This window comes from Hyaena hyaena, unplaced genomic scaffold (assembly GCF_003009895.1).
Source record: "Hyaena hyaena isolate Hyena2069 unplaced genomic scaffold, ASM300989v1 scaffold_664, whole genome shotgun sequence".
Taxonomy (NCBI): domain Eukaryota; kingdom Metazoa; phylum Chordata; class Mammalia; order Carnivora; family Hyaenidae; genus Hyaena; species Hyaena hyaena.
Window position 1 is genome coordinate 459329 of NW_024081298.1, and position 21508 is coordinate 480836.

Here is a 21508-nt window from a genome sequence, read left to right on the forward strand (position 1 = left end):
CTCGCAGAGATTTGTAACGGATGTTCGGGACAGCTGGTGGACGGCGCAGGCAATCTGTATCTGTTCTAGAGCCTACCTGGTGGGAACTGTGAGAGGGGGAGGTAGAGGCGGGTAGGAGGGGAGAATGGCCGGGGAAGAATCAGGTGTGTGTGTGTGTGTGTGTGTGTGTGTGATGCACGTGTGAAAATATATCCACGAACGCGCGTACACACTTCTCTAAATGTACCGTTTGATGGCCCTTTTTAAACGGTGAGGTCTGGCATCGCTGTGGTGGCCTCTGTGGCTCCATCGACAAGCCAGCCAAGGGAAAACAGGATGCTGCGCGGAAGCGGGAGCCGGGCGTCTGGTGCGGAGGAGCTCGGGGAAGAGGGCCCGCGCACCCGCGCCGCCGCTCACTTCAGCTCCGCGGCCTCGCGAGCTCCGGAAGAGCCGGCCGTTCCGCTAGGGGGGCAGCCGCGAGGGCGCAGACGGCGCTGGGGTGGTCGGAGGCCCGCCTGGCCTGCAGGGGGCGCGCTCGGCCTCGGCGGAGGCAGCCTGGACCACGATCCCGAGCGCCGAAACAAACCGCCCGGCCTGCAGGGGGCGCGCCCTGTGCCTCAGTGGGCCTCGCCGGCGGGCTTCCAGGACTCAGCCGTTGGCCTGCAAGCTCGGGCTAAAATTCGAGGTGGGGAAGAAAGAGGGGATGGCCTACGCTTGGCTCTGCCCCGGACACCCCGGCTTTGTTCCTCTGTGAAGCCGCGCTATGAAGTGCCTCGGCAGGAGACGGCAGTACCAAGGGCTTTTAGGGGCTCCCCCAGGGGGCTTCGGTGGGAAGCTGTCCTGGGCGAGGGTCCCGGAGTGGTCGCACACCTGGCGGGGGCAAGTGGAGCCCACAGGCACCCGCAGGCGTGTGCCCGGTGTCCGAGGCTGAGGGGTCCAGGGGGACCCTGTCCCAGTTACAAGTGAACTGAAGCCGGGTGTGGTGACCAGGGTCTTGAATCAGAAAAGAAAGAAAGGAAAGAAACGAAGGAGGGAGGGGGGAGGAAGGAAGGAAGAGGGAGGGAGGAAAGAAAGAAAGACGGAAAGGGAGGGAAGGAAGGGAGGGAGGAAGGAAGGAAGGAAGGAAGGAAGGAAGGAAGGAAGGAAGGAAGGAAGGAAGGAAGGGAGGGAGGGAGAAAGGGAGAAAAAGAAATTTGCAAAGGCAGAACCGGGACCAGAAAGGGAAACACAGTGCCTGCACTTTCGAATTGTCTCGAATTTCCTGGGCCTTGTCATGCCCCAAAGAGAGAACGTGGTGGGGAGTGTCTGCTACTGAGTGGAAATGAGCTCCCTGAGACCCAGTGTCCAGTGACTGCATTTTAGCTCAATCCACCCCGTGGGAGGGCCGCAGAAGAGAGAACAGAAAAAGAGGGGGTGCGTAAAGGGACAGATGGATGGCGGAGGCCAGCGGTCACAGGTGCCCTTTCTGATTCTAGGGGGATCTTCTGGAAGAATCCAGAAGCTGCAGCGCCTGGCACGTCCTGGGCAAGTGGGATGTGAGATGCTGGTGTCCTCAGAGGCACCACCCTCTGGGCTCAAAGGAGTCAGTAAGCAAACTAGAGAAGCAAACCCCCTTCAGTGGGCGGTATTGCCAGCGCCCCGTCCTCACCCAAGTAGCGAGTACCACCAGTAACCCTCACCCTCCAGACACGCTCTTGCCTTCATGTCTCCCTTTCCAGTCGTGGACTCAGGAACCCCGAGTGTGCAAATCAGAAACACGGGGGAAGACCCAGCTTGAGCCTGTGCATAGGATTCCCGCGTGCGTAGCCCCTTCGAGAGCAAATGGCATGATGCCGGCAAACACCGTTTTTAAAAACTGTCTTCCCACTTAATCAAGACGAATTCTGAGCTGTCTCCTCCTGACCGCTTCCTGTGATGCAAAGGGAGCCTCAACCCCTCAAACTCCGCATCTTTTCTTTCCAGGTCCTTTTTCAACCGGAAGGGCCGTGGAGAAGGTCCAGGCCTTTTGACCCTGCGGGGCGTCCCCTCTCCCCTCACCTGGACGGAAGGTTGTGGGAGGCCCAGGCCAGGCGTTGGGGGGACGACTCCAGCCCCCGTCTGCAGATGGGACCGCTTAGCACGTTGCAAACGTTTCTCTCGGGAACAGCTGTCCCAGTCGGGCAAGCGTTTCGGCGCCAAAGGTGGGCCTTTTCGCCCTGGGGAAACGGAGTTTCCTTGTTCTCTGCCAGTATACAGACCCAGCTGTTTAAAGAGGGCCTCATTTGCGCCAGTAACAGGGGAGAGGTGGGGTCCGGGGGACAGCTCCTGGAAAGGGAAACAAGTCCTCGGTCCACAGGTAAAATAAGAGAGCCTAGACTTCAGCTGTGGAACTGAGACGGCGAATCATGCCGCCACCCCCCGCCCCCAGTAAAGGACGCCCCGATTTCGAGGCAGCGAAGACCCCACACAGAGGGTTTTCCTGGGCTGCCCGGGCTCTTAGGGGACAGTGAGGGGGCTGTTGCTGTAATCCAGCTACGTAGAAAAAGTACTGAAGAAAAGGAGCTGCAGGATGAAGCCATTACAAGTGGAAGAATGCGAACCCCTTCCGAGAGGGGGCGGGGACAGGGAACTCGGAAGGGGGCAGGTAGTGCTCGCTTTATAGCCTTATTCAAAAAAACCTGAGGTCTGGACTTACTCATTTATCCTAGTCCTTGGGCCCTAAATTTGTTCATGACTCTCTCTTAGAAAAAAAAAAAAATTTTTTAAGCCTTCCCCTTGGAAACAGAGGTGGTCATTGGCAGTTGGCTTTCTATACAGAGGCTAATTGCGAAGAGTAAACAGAAGACCGGGAGCTCCTAAATTCCCTGTTCTAGGGGAAGGGAAAGGGAGTGAACTAAAGAAAACAGCCTTAATTGTAACCTTGGCCAACAGGTTAAGAGAAAGTTGACTCCAGCCCCCTCACCACCACCTAACTTCAGCAAGTTCTGCTTCACTCTTCTTAGCTCTCTCACAGCCTCCAGGAATCAGTTCACCACAAAAGAGTCTCTAAAGATGCAGGGGCGCCTGGGTGGCTCCATCGGTTAAGCCTCCATCTTCGGCTCAGGTCATGATCTCATGACAGGTGATCTCATGATCTCATGGTTCCTCGGTTCGAGCCCCACGCGTTGGGCTCTGTGCTGACAGCTCAGGCCCTGGAGCCCGTTTCAGATTCTGTGTCTCCCTCACTCTGACCCTCCCCTGCTCGCTCTGTCTCTCTCAGAAATAGATAAAACATAAAAAAAATTTTACAGAAATAAAGATCCAGGGGTCTCCACAGTGCATCTGAATTTTTCAGGTACTGAGATGGGCATGACAGAGACATGGAGGTGGTCAGAAGAAATGCTTCCAAGTCTTGGCAGGGGGGAACCTAGTTAAAATATGTAGGAGCTCATTGTGATAATGTAGATCATCCTAAATTTTTGTCTCAAAGAAAATATTGCTGGAAATCTGAGTTTGGTGTTGCAGACTCTCTGTGGAATCGAAAGAGACATGAATCCCAACTGCAGAGAGTATTTTAAATGGCCAGTAAGTCTTCCTCTTACGTATTTATTGTGTACACATTATTAACACCCATGTGCCTTGGAGAGTGACATACATTTCTACAAATGATGATTATACTGAAGATTTTATTTTAAACTATGTTGTGAGCTGATAAATAAATATATTATAATACCCTTACTTGATCTTCCATTTTTCCCTAGGAAAATCTTTACGGTGAACCCACCCGTTTGCTATTTAAGCTGTTCATGCTTGTTTTTACAGAAATTTGTCAGATATTTACATATATACTCAGAGCTAGAAGAGGAGACCATTTCTCTCTGCTTCCAGGCTGGGAGAAGACAAGGGGTTGCATTGCAGGTCTATCATTTTCTTTAAAACCTTCAAGAGAAAAAAACCCCAAAAAAACCTTAAAGAGAACGCAAAGTTCCCAGTGGCTTCACTGTGTGTGTGTGCGCACGCGCGTGCACACGGGAGCATGCACACACTCAAGAAATGTTCATTGAATACCCTCTATGTATCAGGCTATATAGGGAACACTAAGCAAGGAGTGTATAGGCCTGTGCCCCTGCAGTTCAACTATTCTGGGTTTCAGTTTCCTAAGAGGTGGTTATAGCTCTTCCAAGGTCACCCACTCTGGTCTTTCATGTCTCTCTGAAGCACATCCTTCTCCTCAGTAAAATGGCACAGCACTGTATTCATAAAGAAGGAGAAGGAGGAGAGAAGGGGAGGAGGAGGGGGAAGAAGGAGAGGAAGAAGAAAAGGGGAGAGGGAAGGGAGGAGGGTGGGAGGAAAGGAAGGAAGCAGACAGACTGTCCACCTGGAAGCCATCATGACATCCAGTTAGCACATAGGTCCCGGGCTGACATAGTCATCTTAAGGGTGCTGAAAGTAAGGTCCCTTGGAGTCATCCACTCTGCCTTGCTCTCTGTTGTATGGAAGTTAATGACAATGTGCTGATTTCATATCTGTCTTTGCAGTCCCTTTTCTCTGTAATTGCTTTTAACAGAATACCTAGGCTAGCACCAGGACAGCTTCTTACACCAGAGCCAATGAAGTCCAAGTCTTCCACTGTATTTGCAGTTTTTTATTGCTTAGTGCATGGCTTTTCTCTGCTGCTCTTTGAAGGGGTGTACAAGAGTCAAGTATTCAGACAGGGAAGAGGAACTTTCTGCCCATCAACATCAGTTGGCAAGTCATGTCCAAGCTCACGCTGGAAAGAGCAAAGCCTACAGGAGCTTTCTTCTGAATCATTAGGTCTCCAGACTTTGGGGCAGAGCGAGGTGGGAAAGGGAGACGAAGCTTCCTTTGCTTTTCTAGAGGCTTGCTGCCTCTCTTCCTTAATCCGAAGTAACGAACAGCCGCTTTTGGACCTATTACTCACTCTCTCTCCTGCCTTCTTGCCACATGGCCTTTCTTGGAAACAAATTCATGACCCTAGTTCTCAAGGGAAAAGCAGCAATTCCAAACCCTCAGTCCTAACTTGAAATCCAGAATCCCTTCTCTCCTTTGCACCTCTTTTTCTTTTCCTGAGCTATTTCCCCCTAGGTTTCCCAGCATCCAACTAGTCTGCATAAAGCTGGAAGTGTGTCTGGGCCATGTTCCACGGGGAGAGAAATAACCTTGCCCTGCAAAGCCAGATTCAGGCTTTTCCCATGTCTGAGATTCCCATATGGGGAACAGCAGTATGACATGTTTTACCAAATAATACATCTATATTATAGGACAACTATCACCTCTTACATTTATATGCTACTTTATACTTTATGAAGCCCTTTTGCGTTTGAGTTCCACAACAACTTTGTGAGGCAGTAAGTACTATTAAGATGATTTTGTAGATGAAGAAATGGAAGCTTATCCATTTGGGGGGTCAGGTTACATCAAGAAATAGAAACCAGCAATAGGGCTCAAGTTTTTTTGACGCTGATGAAGTTAGTCAAGGCTTCTTTCATACCACATGGGGTTATTCTGGTGGCATTTTCAAATGACTACATAATCATGAAAGATGCCCTCTTCAAGTGTCTGTCAGTACACTGCTCTTTATTCAGACAACGGAGATAGGTCTCTTAAATACTGTATTAGATATCTATGTTACCTAACAAATTACCCTTGAATGTAATGGCTTACAACAATAAACACTGATTACTTCACACAGTGGGTAAGGAATCCTAGAGAGCTTAGATGAGTGATTCTTCCTCCAGGATTATCAGTTTGCAGCCAAGATGTTGGCCAAGTCTGCAATCATGTGAAGGCTTCACTGACCTGGAGGGTGTGTTTCTAGAGTTTGTTTACACTCCTTGCAGACTAGGACTGATTATTGGCAGAGGCCTCAGTTCCTAGCCGAATGGACTACACCATTCACTTGCTTGAGTGTCCTTACAATATGGCAGCTGACATCGCCCAGAGTGAGTGCTGAGACAGAAAGCGAGGGAGAGGGAGAGAGAGAGACAGAGGTGGAAAGACAGAGACAGAGAGAGAGGAGGGAGCCATAATCCCCTTTATGGCCCAATCACACGCCATCACTTCTGCATTTTGTTCATTAAAGTCACTAAATACAGTCACACTCAAGAAGAATAGGATTAGCTCCTTTAAAAGGAAGGAATATCACAGAATTTTTAGAAATATTTGAAAACCACCACTTTTAAGTCATATATATATCCCTTGCTTACTTTTCTTTCCACTTTCACTTTTAATAACCTTTGCTTAGTTAAATCGTTACCCTGCACAAGAGAGCAGGGCCCAAGCTAGGAGCATCTGAAGACTAGCTTTTCATGATGATGATGATGGTAGTGATAATGGTTAAGGATTTCACAGCTTACTGGAGTACCTGGTTGACACAGTCAGTTAAACATCTGTCTCTTTTCTTTTTTAACATTTATTTATTATTGAGCTACAGAGAGAGACAGCATGAGCATGGGAGGGGCAGAGAGAGAGAGAAACACAGAATCTGAATCCGGCTCCAGGCTCTGAGCTGTCAGCACAGAGCCTGATGTGGGCTCAAACCCACAAACTACAAGTTCATGACCTGAGCCGAAGTCAGATGCTCAACCCACTGAGCCACCCAGGTGCTCCAAGCATCTGACTCTTGATCTTGGGGTCCTGAGTTTTAAGCCCCATGTTGGGCTCTTCAATGGGCATGAATCCTACTTTTAAAAAAATCCACAGCTTACTATGTGCTGGGCACTATCCTAAGAACTTTTGTACATTAATCCATTTAATTCTCCTAACAATTCTATGGATTAAGTACAATTATCTCCATTTTACAGATGAGAAAACTGAGGCATACAGAAGTAGAGTCATTTGACCAAGATCACACAACCTGTCAGTGATAGAACTGCAATTCAGATCAGATAATCTGGCTTCACAGTCCTACTCTCAACCACTACGTGATCTCCTGAGTGTGGTGGAGACAAAACATTTCTCAGACCCTCTCATTCATGTGGGACCATATGGATTTGGGAGAAAATTAGGCAAATCCTTACAGACAAGGTAAGGAACTCAGAGACGAAAAAAGAAAAATCCAAGGTGGGTGGGGAAAGGTTTACAAAACTCTTTTCAAGAGCTCAGTCAGAGGCTCAAGCACAAACCAAGCTACCATGATGACTAAAGCAATTACTATAAATTATGGCCCCATGTAGAAGGCTCAGATTGAAGGCATGAAATTTGGATGCCCTTATTTGAAGGTGGTTAGACCATCTGGCAATAAAGTTAACATTTTCAGCAACCTTGCCTTTCTGTGATCTATACAAGCAGATTGGCCCCAACCAATTTACTGGTGATTAATAGTTTTTTTTTTCATAATTTTCATACATCCAAAAATAAAACTATATTACATAGGTGTGTTGCTTTTCTTTCTCAGATTGATATATTTGTTTCCCTTATAATAACCAAATATATGGATAATGAAATTTTAACATTTCCTTTGGCTTTATCAAGATAGACCTAGGCAATAACACTAGAGAAGTAGTAGGGCTCTGCTATGAAAATAATACTCCCCCATTTTAATTCTATAGTACAAACTCTTTCCCTAGAATGAAGAAAGGACCCATCTTTGAATGTATATTCATTCAAACCAGCCCTTAGTATTCAAAATATACTAAAATAGAAGCTCTGGAAGGGGCTTCTGCTTCAGAATTCTGGCCAAGCTCCAGTAGATATTAAACACCACAGAGACACAATGCTCTACTTTTTAAAGTCTTCAAGTGTGGCATTCAATGAAAATGTTTTGTTAAGGCCAGAAAACAAATGATGCATATCTAGACATTTCATCTATGGTAAGAATGATCTGTTGGATCAGAGAAGAAGATTGTAGAGTGAACTGAGGCTCTGAGATAAACTTTCCTGTTTGTGGAGCAACCCCAAACCAAAATATGGAATGCTGAATGCCAAAATTCAGGAAAATAGACCATCCCTTTGTCTTCCCCTCACACCATTGCTCTCCTCCCTCGTCAGACTTTATATCAACTGGGAGGAGGGGTTATGTCAGTCTGTTTTCTGCAGATCTGAAAAGAGACTATGTTAGGAATATTGTATTTCTCTCTGAAGCTTGCAGTGTAAATACTGCAGAACAAAATACAGACTTTCCTGTCAAGAAAGGAAGTGTACTGAGGAAATAGCTTTTTACAAAAATCATACTGAGAAGAAGAGAAGAGTATTTCGGCATATATGTATCCGTGTGTGTGGTAAGAGCAAGGAAATTTAGTGCAGAGAAGGCTGTTCAAATTAGGTTAAAATAGAGTTTATAGATGAGATCTACTGCTTACCTCCGTTGTTATTACATGATCGTATTGTCAATGGTTAACAAAGGAGCCACTATCTCTTTAAGCTATTCAGTGCTAGGAGTTCCTAAGTAGAATTCTACCTCTCCAGTGTGTGTGTGTGTGTGTGTGTGTGTGTGTGTGTGTGTGTCCACTGATGGCCAACTTAAAGGACAAGACAGTGCAGATCTAGCCAAGTTGATGCTGGTCTAATAACATACTCATGTACATGACATTAGGCTCCAAAAGGTTTCAAATGCACCCTCAGACCCTCTTGCCTAGTACATTATTTCCAAGAAGAGCTGGCCTCCAGTCCAAACTGCCTGCACACGAAACAGTGAAGAAATGAATGTCTTTCCAGAAAAGAATGAGTGGTTTTCAGCTCCCTCTCTTCCTTCTCTCAAGGAGTGAAAGGAAAAGTGGATTAAAGTGCTCACAAGCTTGGAAAGCCACTCACTTACTATATAACAGTTTCTGGGAAAGAAGGCATAGTACTCTCAGTTACAGAATCATCTGAATGTGAACCAAACAGAGATTAAGCACCAATGGAGAACTGAACTTGGACTTTGGGGACTGGGAAAATAACTTATAGAAGCCGCAAATTACAAATCCTGCTGTGACATCTGAGAGACCTGGATAGGGTCCTTCCCTTCCATTCTATATCCTTCACCCAATCTCATTGACTGTCTCTTTTTAGAAAAAGAAACACACACACACACACACACACACACACACACACACACACACACCCTGTTTCTCTCATTTTGTTTCCATGTTGACATTTTGTTGGCTGAATTTTTAAAAGCAGAGATTGACTGGTGGAGGGGGGGTTGTACAGGGCTGGGGGTGGGGAATGGATGATGATGGTCAAAGGCAGAAAACATCTGGAGAAGTAATGTACAGCATGGTGACTACAGTTAACAATATTGTATATTTTAAAGTTGCTAAGAGAGTAGATCTTCAAAGTTTTCATCACAGAAAACTGTAACTCTGTGAGGTGACAGATGTTAATTAGACTTATGGTGATCATTTCACAATATATGCATAATACACAAATCATTATATCTTAAATAGATACAATGTTATATGTCAATTGTATCTCAATAGAAGTGAGAAAATTTAAAAAATAAAAGTAATCCATCAGGTCACTTGCTGTTACTTTGTTTTTAAATCAAAGGTAAAGACTGGTTGGCGGCCTTAATCAGATGCTTATGGCTGGTTAATTCCATAAAAATTTGGAGCCAAAATGGAAAATGATTCTGACTCTGCCTTGCTTGCCTCAGCTTCCTCACCATGCTAACTCTTAAAAAAAATTCTTATTGCACATACACAGAACTAAATCAAACCAAGCAGTATAAAGGAACACCTAAGTAAATTGTCCCCCACCCACTTATTCCCAGTTTTATGGGGCCAGTTGCAACCGGTGGCCAGCTGGAATCCTAGGTGGAAGTAAATTAACTGGAAATGTCAAGTCACTGCTGCAGTCAACTGGAAAAAAGGAACAAATACCAGTGCAGCATGGTCCCAGAGCCTGACTCTGGCTGCCACCCACACAACTCAGAGCACTTTAGTGCAAGCATGAAGACCCTGTCTGCCCTGTCTATATTTGCCTGTAGGATGGAGGCCAGGCCACCAACTTCCACTTCTTGATACTCTCAATGTACACATGAAGAGCTTAGAGGGAATGCTTCCTAAGGGAATTGGAAAAGGTGTCTTTCCATATTTCTAACTTGGAATAAATACTGTAACCCTATTAGCTTCCTGAGAGAAAGCTTCAGTCTTGGTTCCAAGTTTTCTATGATTGATACTACCATACTATTACTACTACTACTACTACTACTACTACTACTACTACTCATTATATTTTAAGAATAGCATTTCTAATTATCTTATGAATTTCTGTTTTCTTAGGAAGAAGGAAAAAGTAAAAAGTTGCCTGGCTTTTCAGAGCAGAAAAGGTTAAAAAGTAGTAACGAAGTAGATAAGACACTTTCATTGGTTGCAGGTTTACAAATAATAAAGTGCAGTTTTACGATAATGGACTTTCCACAGCACCCCCTCCCCAGGTTCTTTCATAAAAAGAGAGGGAGGAAGAGAGGAAAGAAGGAAGGAGGAAGGAAGGAAGTGGAAAGAAGGAGGGAGGAGGAAAAAAATAAATTCTTATTATTTATAGCTAAGACTCAAATTACATCACCCCAGCACAGCAAAATCTCTCTTGAAATAGCTGACTCTATAGGTTACGCACCTCAGTCTTGCTAAGAATGCAGAAATTTGGAACTTTAAAACCTTTTGGGAACTTCACAGATAAACTAGAGAAAAGAAACAGGGCAGATTTGCATCCTTTCTTTCCATTACACCATGCCATTAAGAATATATTCTATAATAATTTCCTTCAGGCAATCTCATTCCCAGTTTTCACAGTTTTTTTTTTCCCAAGGGAGCAAAACAGACCCACACTTTCTTTACCTAACGCTAGCCTGAAGAATCTACTGAATTCTATTGATTTTTCTCTCCTTGAACACAAGCTCATTAACCTGAAACACTAAGGGGATAGCTAGATTTCACTGAGCTATAACTCAGTTTCTGAAAACAAAAAGATCCCAAGACAATGATACAGTCCTCTCCCTAGGATTCCTTTTTTCCATCCCTGCAAAAATTCAGCTACAGAAGCTGTGACATTGATTCCATAACCTAAAGACTGTCACATAAGTTAGAAGAAGCTTTCTTTAAATCCATCTTTCTTTATTGCAAAGTTTAGCAAAATCAAGTTTCCTGTCTTTCCACCAAATTCTACATTCTCCCAAGCTACAGGGGGTGAGTAAATGCTAGCATCAAAGAGCTGTGCTCTTGCACCAGCAAGCTTCCCTGCCTCCTCTCAGTTAAGACAGCCAGGGCTCCACTAAGAAGCTATCTTGGATATATGGAAATGAGGCCCTTCCTAAAACCCTCCAGGGACTCACTCCAGAAGGAAAAAGCGATCAGAAAAAAATTAGACAACACAGACATCAGAAGCAGCCTGTTAGACAAGTCTCTTCAAGAAGCCATACGAGTGGGGCTGCATTTCTTTAATCTTCCTAATCCAAGAGAATGAGAGATGTGACCCCACTCATAAATAAATAAATAAATAAATAGCAGCTATTTTACCCAAGAAACCAATATAACAATTTTGTGGTCCTGACTTTTGAGATCTGTGGTGAGATCAGATGATCTGTACCCTTCCATTCAAGGCAACAGACGTCTTCAAACTGTTTTTTAATTTGATTTATCCTTTGAAACAGAAAGTGCATTACATTTAACTGGTCTTGCAAAGGGGGTTCTCTTCTCTTTACAAACCGAATTCCTTATATAAATTAATAAAGGTTAAAGATGCTAATATATCACCATTATTAGCTTAAAAAAGAAAACAATATACATAGTCTATAGTATTCTTATGATACAAAACACTTCAAATTCAATTACAGCAACTAAGTGGACTTTTATGTTTCTGACCCAGAGCAGTTGTAACAATCCCCACCATCTACTTTAACACGCATTTTTATCAGAAAGGAATTAAATTAAATACAAGCTATTGTAGCCCCTCCCTCCCCAATACTTTCTTTAAATCACTAATAAATAGCAACAAACGACTGTGCAATTTCAGAGAGGAACGGAGAGACAGGTCTGAGGCCTTGCCTGGTTCCACGTCTTCGGCGTCAAGTCCGGGAGGCGGGAGCGGGGCGCGGAGCCAGGGGGTGGTCAGGGGCGAGCAGGAAGGGACAAAGGGAAAAGTGAGATTGAACAAATCCAAACCCGGGAGAGGAGCGAGAGGAGATGGGGGTGGGGTGGGGTGGGGTGCGGTGGGGTGGGGAGGTGGGGGGGCGGGGAGAACATTCTTCTCTACGCTTCTCAAATTGAGTTCAAAATAAAAGGGAAACGTGTGGTTTGAGTAGCTCTTAAAGGGGGTAAGGGTGAAGGAAGCGTCTTTTTATACCAAATTCAAAAAGGCATTTTACATTTTAAATATTCACAATAAAGTACTTCTAGTCAGTGTGACTCACGATTTATTTACAAAGAGCCTTCAACAGGTTGCTTTAGTCGCACAGCACTTTGTGGGGGGCCCATCGGGGGCGGCCGCCGCCCGCGTGGCTCTGCGGTCCCCGCGGTGGGTGTGGAACCTCGAACAACACCTCTGAGCGCCCCCCCCCCCCGCCGCCCCGGGGGCTCGGGCGCGAGGGGGCGGTGCGGGGCCCCGCGGCCGCTCCCGCCGTGGGCTCGGGTCTAGGGCCCCGAGCGGAGCGGGGAGGGGGGCTCGGCAGCGGGTTTCGGGTGCTTATCTACGCAGTGCATTTCGCGACTTCTCTGCCTTCTCATCCGCCCGCGAGTGTCTCTCTCCCCCCGGCCCCCCTCAACTCGTAGGTTAAAAAAATAGATCTGTACATCTCAGAAAATAGCAAAGGGCCCGGGCAGGCGGGGCCGCGTCCTCGGGGCCGCGAGGGGCGGGCAGGCGGGGCGCGCGCGGGCCCCGGGGCGGCGGCCCGAGGCCGGGCAGGCGCGGGGGGCGGCGGGCGCTCAGGACGCGCTCTCGGTCTCGGACGCGTGCAGCAGGAGGCCGCCGCCGCCGCCGCCGGACTTGTGCTTCTTCAGCAGCTGCGTGATCTTCTCGTCGTCCGAGTTGGGGTCCAGGGGCTTGTTGTAGTCGTCGTCCTCCTCCTCGTTCTCCGAGGCCCCCTTCAGCCGCTCGGTCTCCGAATCCTGCTTCTTCTTGGCCGTGGCCATCTCGGCCGCGTGCTTCTTCCTCCACTTGGTCCGGCGGTTCTGGAACCAGACCTGAGGGCCGAGAAAGGGGAGGAGAGGGGAGGCAGGGCCGAAAGGAACCGAAGGCGGGCCGCTCCCGGCACACGCCGCTTCCCGCACGACCCCCTGGCGGCCCCTGCGGCGGGCCCCGGACGGCCGCCCACCTCCCTCAGAGACCTCCCTCGTTGGGGCCGCCAAAGTCCGTCTCCACCGCCCCAGCTCCCCCGGGGATCAGGCCGCGACCCGCGGCCTGCCGTTGCCATAGCGATAGTAACACGAGAGAACTCAAGTTGTCAGTGAGCTCTCTCTCAGAAGAGAAAAAACTTGGAAACTTAAAATGAGTTTCCCTAAAAATGAGTCCGCTTTCCTACTTTCTGGTCTGAGCGCGAAAACTTCTCACCTTCCTAAGTTTGCCTTATCATGGCTGTGATTTTATTTGCTCTTTACTTTCTTAGATTAAGGCTTTCAAACAACCTGAAGTGTACTGGCTGGTTAGTGTGATTTCTGGGAGAAAGCAGACCATTCACCCTCATTACATCTGTTCCCCTTTTCACTTTTGGATATTTGTCTCTTTCACGTATCTCAAGCCTAAATCCACACAAACATGGCAGGTAAACGCTCCCCTCCCCATTTACACTTGTGATGTACCACGTAAAGTTAAAAAAAAAAAGAAAAAAAGATTTGCTAAAACCGAAACCTCTAATCACTAATAATAACCCATATAAGTGCATGATAATACTGAATAGGTTAGGCAAAATCATCACAGAAGTTTGTGTGTGCCTCTGTCTCTGACTTAATATCTTTCATAAAACCAAGCTAGAATTTTCATTAGTTATTTCTTAAAAGTGAAATTTTGCCAATTACCTTACTTCCCACTGTTAGCATGCCTAGTCTTTCAAATACTATTTTAATTTGTTCCTCTCCAGGACATTTATTGTACATAACAAATATTTTAAGCCTATTCACAATGTTTGACACCATATTTGATATACATATTTTAACCTAAGGCATCAGCCATAAGCAACCAATTTCCCAAACATTATCTGCTCTTTATGCGTCTCATCCATTTTCTCATCCGTTATGTATTTTATCTAGAAAATCAGAATTGTGAAGAAAGCGATTTTTATTTTCCTTATACAGCTATAATAATTCACTTCCAGGCACACAGACATATTTACGGTGACAAATGAAGACTTCCAGCTTACTGTGGTAGGCTGTGTACCCACCACTGCAAAAATAATTTTAACTGTGATGGTATTCTAATGGTCACATACAAAATCACTCCTGAAATGCATTTTATGATGCTTGCCCCCGGGGGAAATACACTCTAACCAGCAGAGGTGGCTAACAGTTATTCCTACTTAATCTAAGGAGCAACAATATTACTAATGAAAACAGACACTCTCTTCCCCACTCCCAAAAAAACCCAACTATAATAAACTGAAGAAGAGAAACAAAAGGGAATACAGGAAATATAGGAAACCACTAGATTTAATTTACCTAGCTGGCTCATCCTTTTATTTTTCAGGGAAAGATTTCTCAGATTTGATTCCCTGGAAATATACTGTATAATGCAATTACAAGATAAGTGACATTTTAATTATAAAATGTCACAAACAACAATATATCTTACTATTGTTGATAACCTTAGAATTCTTTCATAATACAGTCATAATGTCAATTCGTTTGGAAAATTGCTATTCCAAAGTTATGGTCTTCAGCTAAACTAAAAGCAGATCATCCTTGTGAAGTGGCTGGATCCTGTGGATATTTTTTTTTTAACCTGCTAGTTAATACAGTAGTAAATCATAACTAGAGGAGCCTGAATTGACAAACAAAAGCCTGAATATCCTTACAAATAGAATAAATAGAAGCTATCTAACTGGCCTGATGTATTCTCAGGGCTGATATTTCGGTAATGCTTTTATTCTCTAATAATGGCGAGTTCCCCCAGCACATGCTGCTATCTAGATTAACCTAATTTCAAAGGCGGGGGCTTGATTCCTTTTGTTCATCAACAGTTTGCTCGCCTAGAGACCCCAGGGCCTTTGTAAGCCCAACTCCCACCCCTTTCGCTCATTTCGTCTTCTCCCCAGGCTCCTCGGATCCGCACCCCCGACCGCTGTTTGCTAGAGGTGTGTGCGTGTGTGTGCGCGAGTGTGTGGGCGCGCTGGGGATTGGGAGGCCATCCCTAAAGGTTTGCAAGGTCCACTCACCTTGACCTGACTCTCCGTCATCCCCAGCGAATAGGCCAAGCGAGCCCTCTCGGGCCCCGCCAAGTACTTCGTTTGTTCGAAAGTCTTCTCCAAGGCGAAGATCTGCTGGCCCGAAAACGTGGGTCTCGTGTGTTTTCTCTTTCCGTCTTTGTCCAACAAAATGGATCCTTGATCTGCAAGAACAGATAAGCAAGGCAAGGGGAAAAACAATCGGTTACAAGCGGTTCCACTGAAAGAAACGAATTCAAAAAACAATGTTTGGGGGAAAGCTTATTCTGCGGCAGAGATCAGAAGTGCCTGGCGCTTCCAACCCCACCGCGCGGATCTCTTTGCCTTCTTACGCCCACCTGTTTTTAAAAGCCTGATGTGTTTGGAACAGCAGTAAATAACCTTCTACCGCACACCGACGTCAAACACCGAGGGAGCGCATTGCTGAAGTTTGCCGGCCCCGATTCTCCAGGTCCCAGTAAATTGAGAATGCAGGGAAAAAGCCCCTCTCGCCTCCCACTCCATTTGGTGCTCGCTTGGCCCGGGGACTTTGCATGACGATGGCTAGTTTTGTTTTGTTTTGTTTTCCTTGAACGCTTTCCTAACCTGTGTCCGCACAACAAAGAGAGCCTTGTTTTTTGCACACAAGAGAGCTAAATCGCCCCCAAGTCTAACTAACGCGGCTGCGGCCGAGGGGGAGGGGGTACCGCCTTTGTTGGCGGTCCCTCCTTGGCCATCAAAACGAATACAATAGCGTCTCCCCGACACCCTTGCCCTCCCGGGCCGCCCTCAGCCCCCAGGCTTCCCAAGGGAGCCTCCGCTGGCTCCCGCAACTTCTCTTAGTTACCGCCCTTCAGCTACACCAAAAGAGGTCTGGAGACTTAATGGAAACTTGGGGAAGTCGGTCAAGAGCAAAGAACAGAGCAAGAAAAAGACCTGGGCAGGGCCTCGAACTCCGCCTGGAAGACATGGAGCCTCCGTGGCGGGGGCCAACTACCCAGATAATTAGACTGCGAGCTACTCAGTAGGTTTCAAGCAAGGGCTCGGTGGAATGTGAGTATTCCCCAGTCCTTCTCTCGCCACTTCGTTCTTCCTCTGGTTCATTTTCGTGTTAGGATGTTGAGGGCCACGATACCTCTCAATATGCTCAGGCCCAAGGTGTCCCAGTCCTTTGCTACCCGTCCCCCCCCCCATTCACCCCCCCCCACCCGGGGGACCGAGGCAGGTGAGAAGCTAGGGCCCAGCGGAGGGGAGTGTCCCGCATGGACGGCACTGGCTCCTGCTCCTGCCGCGGGCCTGTCTTCAATAGGCTCACCCGGCCGGAGTGTACTGGAAAGGGGGGGGGGCGGGGAGGGCTCCTCGAAGGCAAAGAGGTTAGGTGGGGACACCCGGGGCCGAGACGTACAGCAAATACATGCGCTCTGCTCAGGGTTTTGGAGGGCTTGCCGCTGTGGTTCCCCGCAGATTCTCAAAGGTAGTTAGGCAGGCGAAGGTGGAGTGGGGCCCTGGCCGACAGGCAGGAGCCTGAGAAGCAGGGGTGCAGGCGGGGGCGCAGTGGCCTCTCCTGCCCTTCCCACCTCTTTAGCACAGGCCCGGCTTGAGTTTCCCGTCAGGCTGTTCCAGAGTAGCCGGGGCCTCGGATGACACACACGCCCAGCACCACGTCGTTTGCAACACGGACGCATGCACACCCGCTCCGCGAGGCCTGCCCAACACTTGGAGAGAGGGGGGCGCTTGATGCAACCCCACGAGCTCAGGAAAGCCAGAATCCCTCAACGAATGCCCTGACCCAGCCTAAATCGTGCGACTCTGGGGCTGCCAAACTACTGGGGAGCCAAGAGGGTGCACCGATCCGCATGCACACTAGGGGCCCTGACCCGAGAGCCGGCAGAACACGCACAGCTGGACTCAGGCGATCGTACTCACGCGGGGTGCAGGCCAGGCGCGCGTCCCTCCAGGGCGGGCTCTGCATAACTCCTGGCCAAAAGATGGGTGTCCGGCCGGGCAGCTCCGCCAGCGGCTTGGGGTACCGACCCACGGCGGCCACGGCCGCGGCGCTGGGGCTGAAGTAGAGCCCGGGCGGTGGCGGCGGTGGACTCAGGCTGCTGAAGCGGGGCAGGCCCGCCAGCAGCCCCGCGGGGGACGAGGCGGCGGCCGCGGCAGCCGCGGCGGCCGCGGCAGCCGCCGAAGCGGAAGAAGCGGAGGTGGACGAGGAAGAGGAGGAGGAGGAACCCGAGGGCGAGGCGGAGGGCAGGGCGGCCCCTGAGGCCACGGGCATGGAGGGCCGGCTCAGGATGTCGTTGATGCCGTGTGGGGTGGCGGCTGAGAGCTGCTGTGGGGGGCTGCCCAGGGACGAGAGCCCCCCCGCGGTCGGGGGCTTCAGGCTGCCTGGGTTGTGGGCGCCCAAAGGCGGGGAGGGCGACGACGAGGAAGACGAGGACGACGAGGAGGAGGGGGGCCCGGCGGGCAGCGGGGGGTACGCCGCGGGGTACAGCGGGGTCTTCATTTCGGCCATGCTGTGCAGGGCAGCCAGGGGCGGGCTGCTGAGCAGGAACGCGCTCTGCCGGGTGCCCTCCATCGCCCCCACCGCTAACATCCCACGGCCAGGCCGGAGCCCGCGGCCACACAGCGAGGGCGCCGGCCGGCGTCCCGGCGGGGCTCAGGAGAGCGAGAAGCGCCGAGGGCGCGAGCGTGGAGTCGCTCCGCGCTCCCGGAGGCGACCTGCCAACTGGGCCGCGAACGCCGCCGCCGAGAGTTGCTCTCGAAGCTGCGCAGCAGAAATGTCCAAACACGCCACTGAAGAGGCGGTGGCTCGCCGAGATCAGGGGGCGTCCGGGAGCGTTTGGATGTCCTTTCGCTCCTCGAGTCCTGGATGCAGCCTTGGTCTCTTTTCTCTTCCCCACTTTTCCTTGCCTCTCAACGTGCACTACTCATCTTCTCCCCCAGAGAAATAAGCAAAACAAAACCCAGGCGGCCGCCAGAGTTTGCAACAAAGTTAAGAGTCACCGAATCTCCGCTTTGATGTTGGAGTGTGGGGACTGGCTCGCTTTCTTTGGGGAGGTTCAAAGGACTCCAGGTTCCTCCGGACGCGCGCCTCCGATCTTCCTTGGCTGCTCTGCTCTTTCGCCGCGAAGCAGATTCGCACTTGACGCTCGCTGCGCCCCGGGAGAGAGCGCATCCAGCCCGCGGGAGGATCTCGCCTCTGCGCGGGGCTTCCTCCGCCGGTTCTGCCCGGGGCCGGTGCGCCAGAAAGGGCAGTGCCACCAACCCCCGCCGCTCCCGGATTCGGCGCGCCAACCCGCCTTCCCCTCTGGGCCACCGGGCACTAGAGTTGCGATATTGGAAAGAAAAGGGGGGAGGGGAACAAACCCCAGAAAGGCAAAGACTAAGTGCGAAAAGTCTGACGGCCTCGGTTACGGCTCCGCGCGTCTGTCCACTTCTGCAGACGGGCCTGGCGACCCCCGCCCCACCCACCCCCAGCACCCTCTCGTCTTCTCACTCGCCGCCTTTGCCTCTCCTCTTTCGCATTTCTTCGCGGCTTTTCAGGCTTCGTTCTTCTAAGTCCCGTCCTCTGACCAAGCTGACCCTCTCCGGCTCTTCCACTCCCTCTCTCTCTTCCCTCCTCTCTCCTCTCTCCCTCGGGCCTGACAGTTCAGATGAAGCTCTCAAAGGTAATAAAACATTTGCATCACTACCTAGCCCTCTTCAGCTGGGGGACAAAAAGGAGGGGGAAGAGGGGGTCCAAAATGAGAACTTTGAGGGACGTCACACGAAGGCGGCCGCGAGGGGCGGGGCCGAGGAGCGGCCAGGGGCGTAACCACCGTCTCCAATGGCGCGCAGCCCTGGGCCTCGGGTCGCCTTTGGGGCGCGCCCACTCCGGGGCGCCGCGCTCTCTGATTGGCTGAAGAGGGCGAGTCGTGGGGCCGCGCCCGCTTGGTTCCCGCCTTCTCCGGTCCCCGTCCCCTCTGTGGGTGGGGCCAGGGGGCGTGGCCTGGCGAGTGGTGCGGTTCCGCCTTGGGGCCAGGGGACGCCTCAATTAATTGTGTTAAATAAAATGGAAAAGTGGCGGGGGGAGCGGAGACGGAGAGGGTATTACTTTTTAAAGAGAATAATGAAAACCCAGACCTTTTATGGAAAAGCAGTTCATATTCTTCCCTCGCCTCCCCCCCCCCTCGCCTGCCCGCGTCACCCTGCCCACCCCCCTTTTCCCTACGAGCTCGCGACGCCTCACCTCGAACAGTCTGGTTCCTTGTAAAATGGAGCTAATGGAGCGGGCAGCCGGCGCAGCCCTGGCCTAGCTCCTTCTTTTGAAGGGATTAATTAAAGGCCATCTGGGCTCTCCCAGAATTGTGTAAATTAATTTGTCCCTCCTTAAGCCTATAGATGTCCCTAATCCCCTAGTAGGCCGAAGGATAGTCCTCTCCCATTTTTGCCACCTCCCTCTCTCCTTCTCTATTCTTTCTCGGTTACTTTTCTTTTCATTCCTAGGTCCCTCCGCAATGTTATAATTTAGAGGTTTACTCAACACACAGAGAACGGAATCAGTTTAATAGGAGTATTTGTTTCTCATGTGATGTTTGGACCTGAGAGGAGTGACTTCGTTTTTTTTTTTTAAACTTTTCCGTCTTTTGATTATTGTTATTTGTTCTGAATTTACACGGAAGCAGAATCACCAAAATTGTGGTCCATGTACCGAAGTATCTAGGTGCCCCCTGGGGACTGTAAGTTTTTGGAAATCATCTCTGAAACCCTAGCCCCTTGCCCTCAACTCCAGGGGTTGCTTTGAGAGATGGAGATGTCCAAGCTTCTGGGCTGTGGCGATGGGATGTCTAAGATTTAGGAGTTAGAGAGCGATTTCCTTTATTCCCTCTCTATCTTCCATCCCTGGCCCCTAGTAAAATGATCTTGAAATTGCTGGCAGGGTTGAGCTGTACAAGTGTCCAGGGAGGAAGACCTTTGCATATTCCGAGATTTCAGGATGTTGAAGCAACACATCATTTAGGGGTGGTCATTAGAGCAATCTGGATGAGATCATCAAGTCCAAACCTAATTCTTAGAAAATAGAAATAAATAGCTCAAGAATAAAATTTGAGTGGCATGTCCCATGGATGGAGTTTGGCTACGAGTGCCAAAGCTCTCATATGGGTGAAAGCACCAAAACCCAGGAAGGCTTATTCCATTTTGATAACCTTCATTTCTAACACTTTTGTTTTTTTAAGAGTGGCGGCTTGAGCTTGAGTTTTTTGTTTTTTGGGTCTTTTGTTTTGTTTTTTTGAGTTGTCTTTTAAAAATGTTTTTGTTTATCCTTTGCCACTTTTATTATTCTTTTCTGAGATAAAAGTAATTTTGGTCTTATTTGATCCCCCTCTTTCCTCTCCACCCTTCTTCATTAACTTCGAGACTGAGCTAAATCCATCACTTCACAGACCTTAAAATCTGACCTGCGAGAAGGTGAATTCTATCCTCCACATGGATTTGCTGAGTCGGGCAAGAAGAGAGTTCTTGCAGGGACCCTCTGCATTTTCTTGCGAGGATGTTCTACCGGGCTGTGGGTCTAAACCCCAGCGCCCTGCTGTTTTGGCCAAAAGAACACCACGGGTGGAGCAGGGAGCCCCACGCTGTGGCCTAGTTGCTGGGGCCCCTCCACCTCTCGCTTCGTTACAAACGAAACTTTTTCTTGTCTCGAGAGATCACAATTGACGGTGGCAGGCAGTCTCCTTCCTGCACCTCACTCCTGGGCCACCAGCGATCTCCTCATATTCCCCCAGGACACCGCATTCTCAAGAACTAGGTAGGAATGGAGGGGGGAGGAGGAGGCTAGTGATCTCCAATTATGTCTATATCCAAAAGAGACCCCCCTTTATTTCATGTAAATATTGTGACCTGGGAAAGAATTGGATATTTTCCTTTTTTACATGTAGTATCTGATATGGGGAGGGGTGAGGTAAAGAGACAGAGAAAACACACACACACACACACACACACACACACACACAGAGAGAGAGAGAGAGAGAGAGAGAAATTTAACTCAACCCAACCAACTCCGGTTTAACAGACTTTGGTAAATAGTTGCAAAGCTGGGTGCAAGGCGTCTCCACCATTTGCTTTTATTTATCATTCACATTGAGGTTAAAATAGCGGCATTTTATCTTCACTGTTACAATAAACAAATGCTGGGGTCTGTGTACCTCGCTCCCCGGGGGTGAACCCTGGGTGCCTGAATCCCGCGTGGGGCCGCTTGTATTCCAGACACACGCTGCGCTGCGCTGAAGGAAGGCG

General features: G+C 49.1%; 1 protein-coding gene across 2 annotated transcripts; it reads right to left on the reverse strand.

Moving 5' to 3' along the window:
* Nucleotides 1–12793: 12793 nt before the first annotated feature.
* On the reverse strand, nucleotides 12794–17825 carry NKX6-1 (NK6 homeobox 1). 2 transcript variants are annotated; one of them, XM_039217085.1, is made up of 5 exons: nucleotides 17689–17807; nucleotides 17513–17613; nucleotides 17156–17383; nucleotides 15242–15414; nucleotides 12794–13058 (listed from the first exon to the last, which is right to left on the reverse strand). In XM_039217085.1, exons 1-5 carry the CDS (start codon nucleotides 17805–17807, stop codon nucleotides 12801–12803), a joined length of 879 nt encoding a protein of 292 aa, XP_039073016.1. In that variant the 3' UTR covers nucleotides 12794–12800. The 2 variants fall into 2 exon arrangements, with proteins under 2 accessions (XP_039073016.1, XP_039073015.1); XM_039217084.1 differs by having other exon boundaries at nucleotides 17156–17825.
* Nucleotides 17826–21508: the final 3683 nt, after the last annotated feature.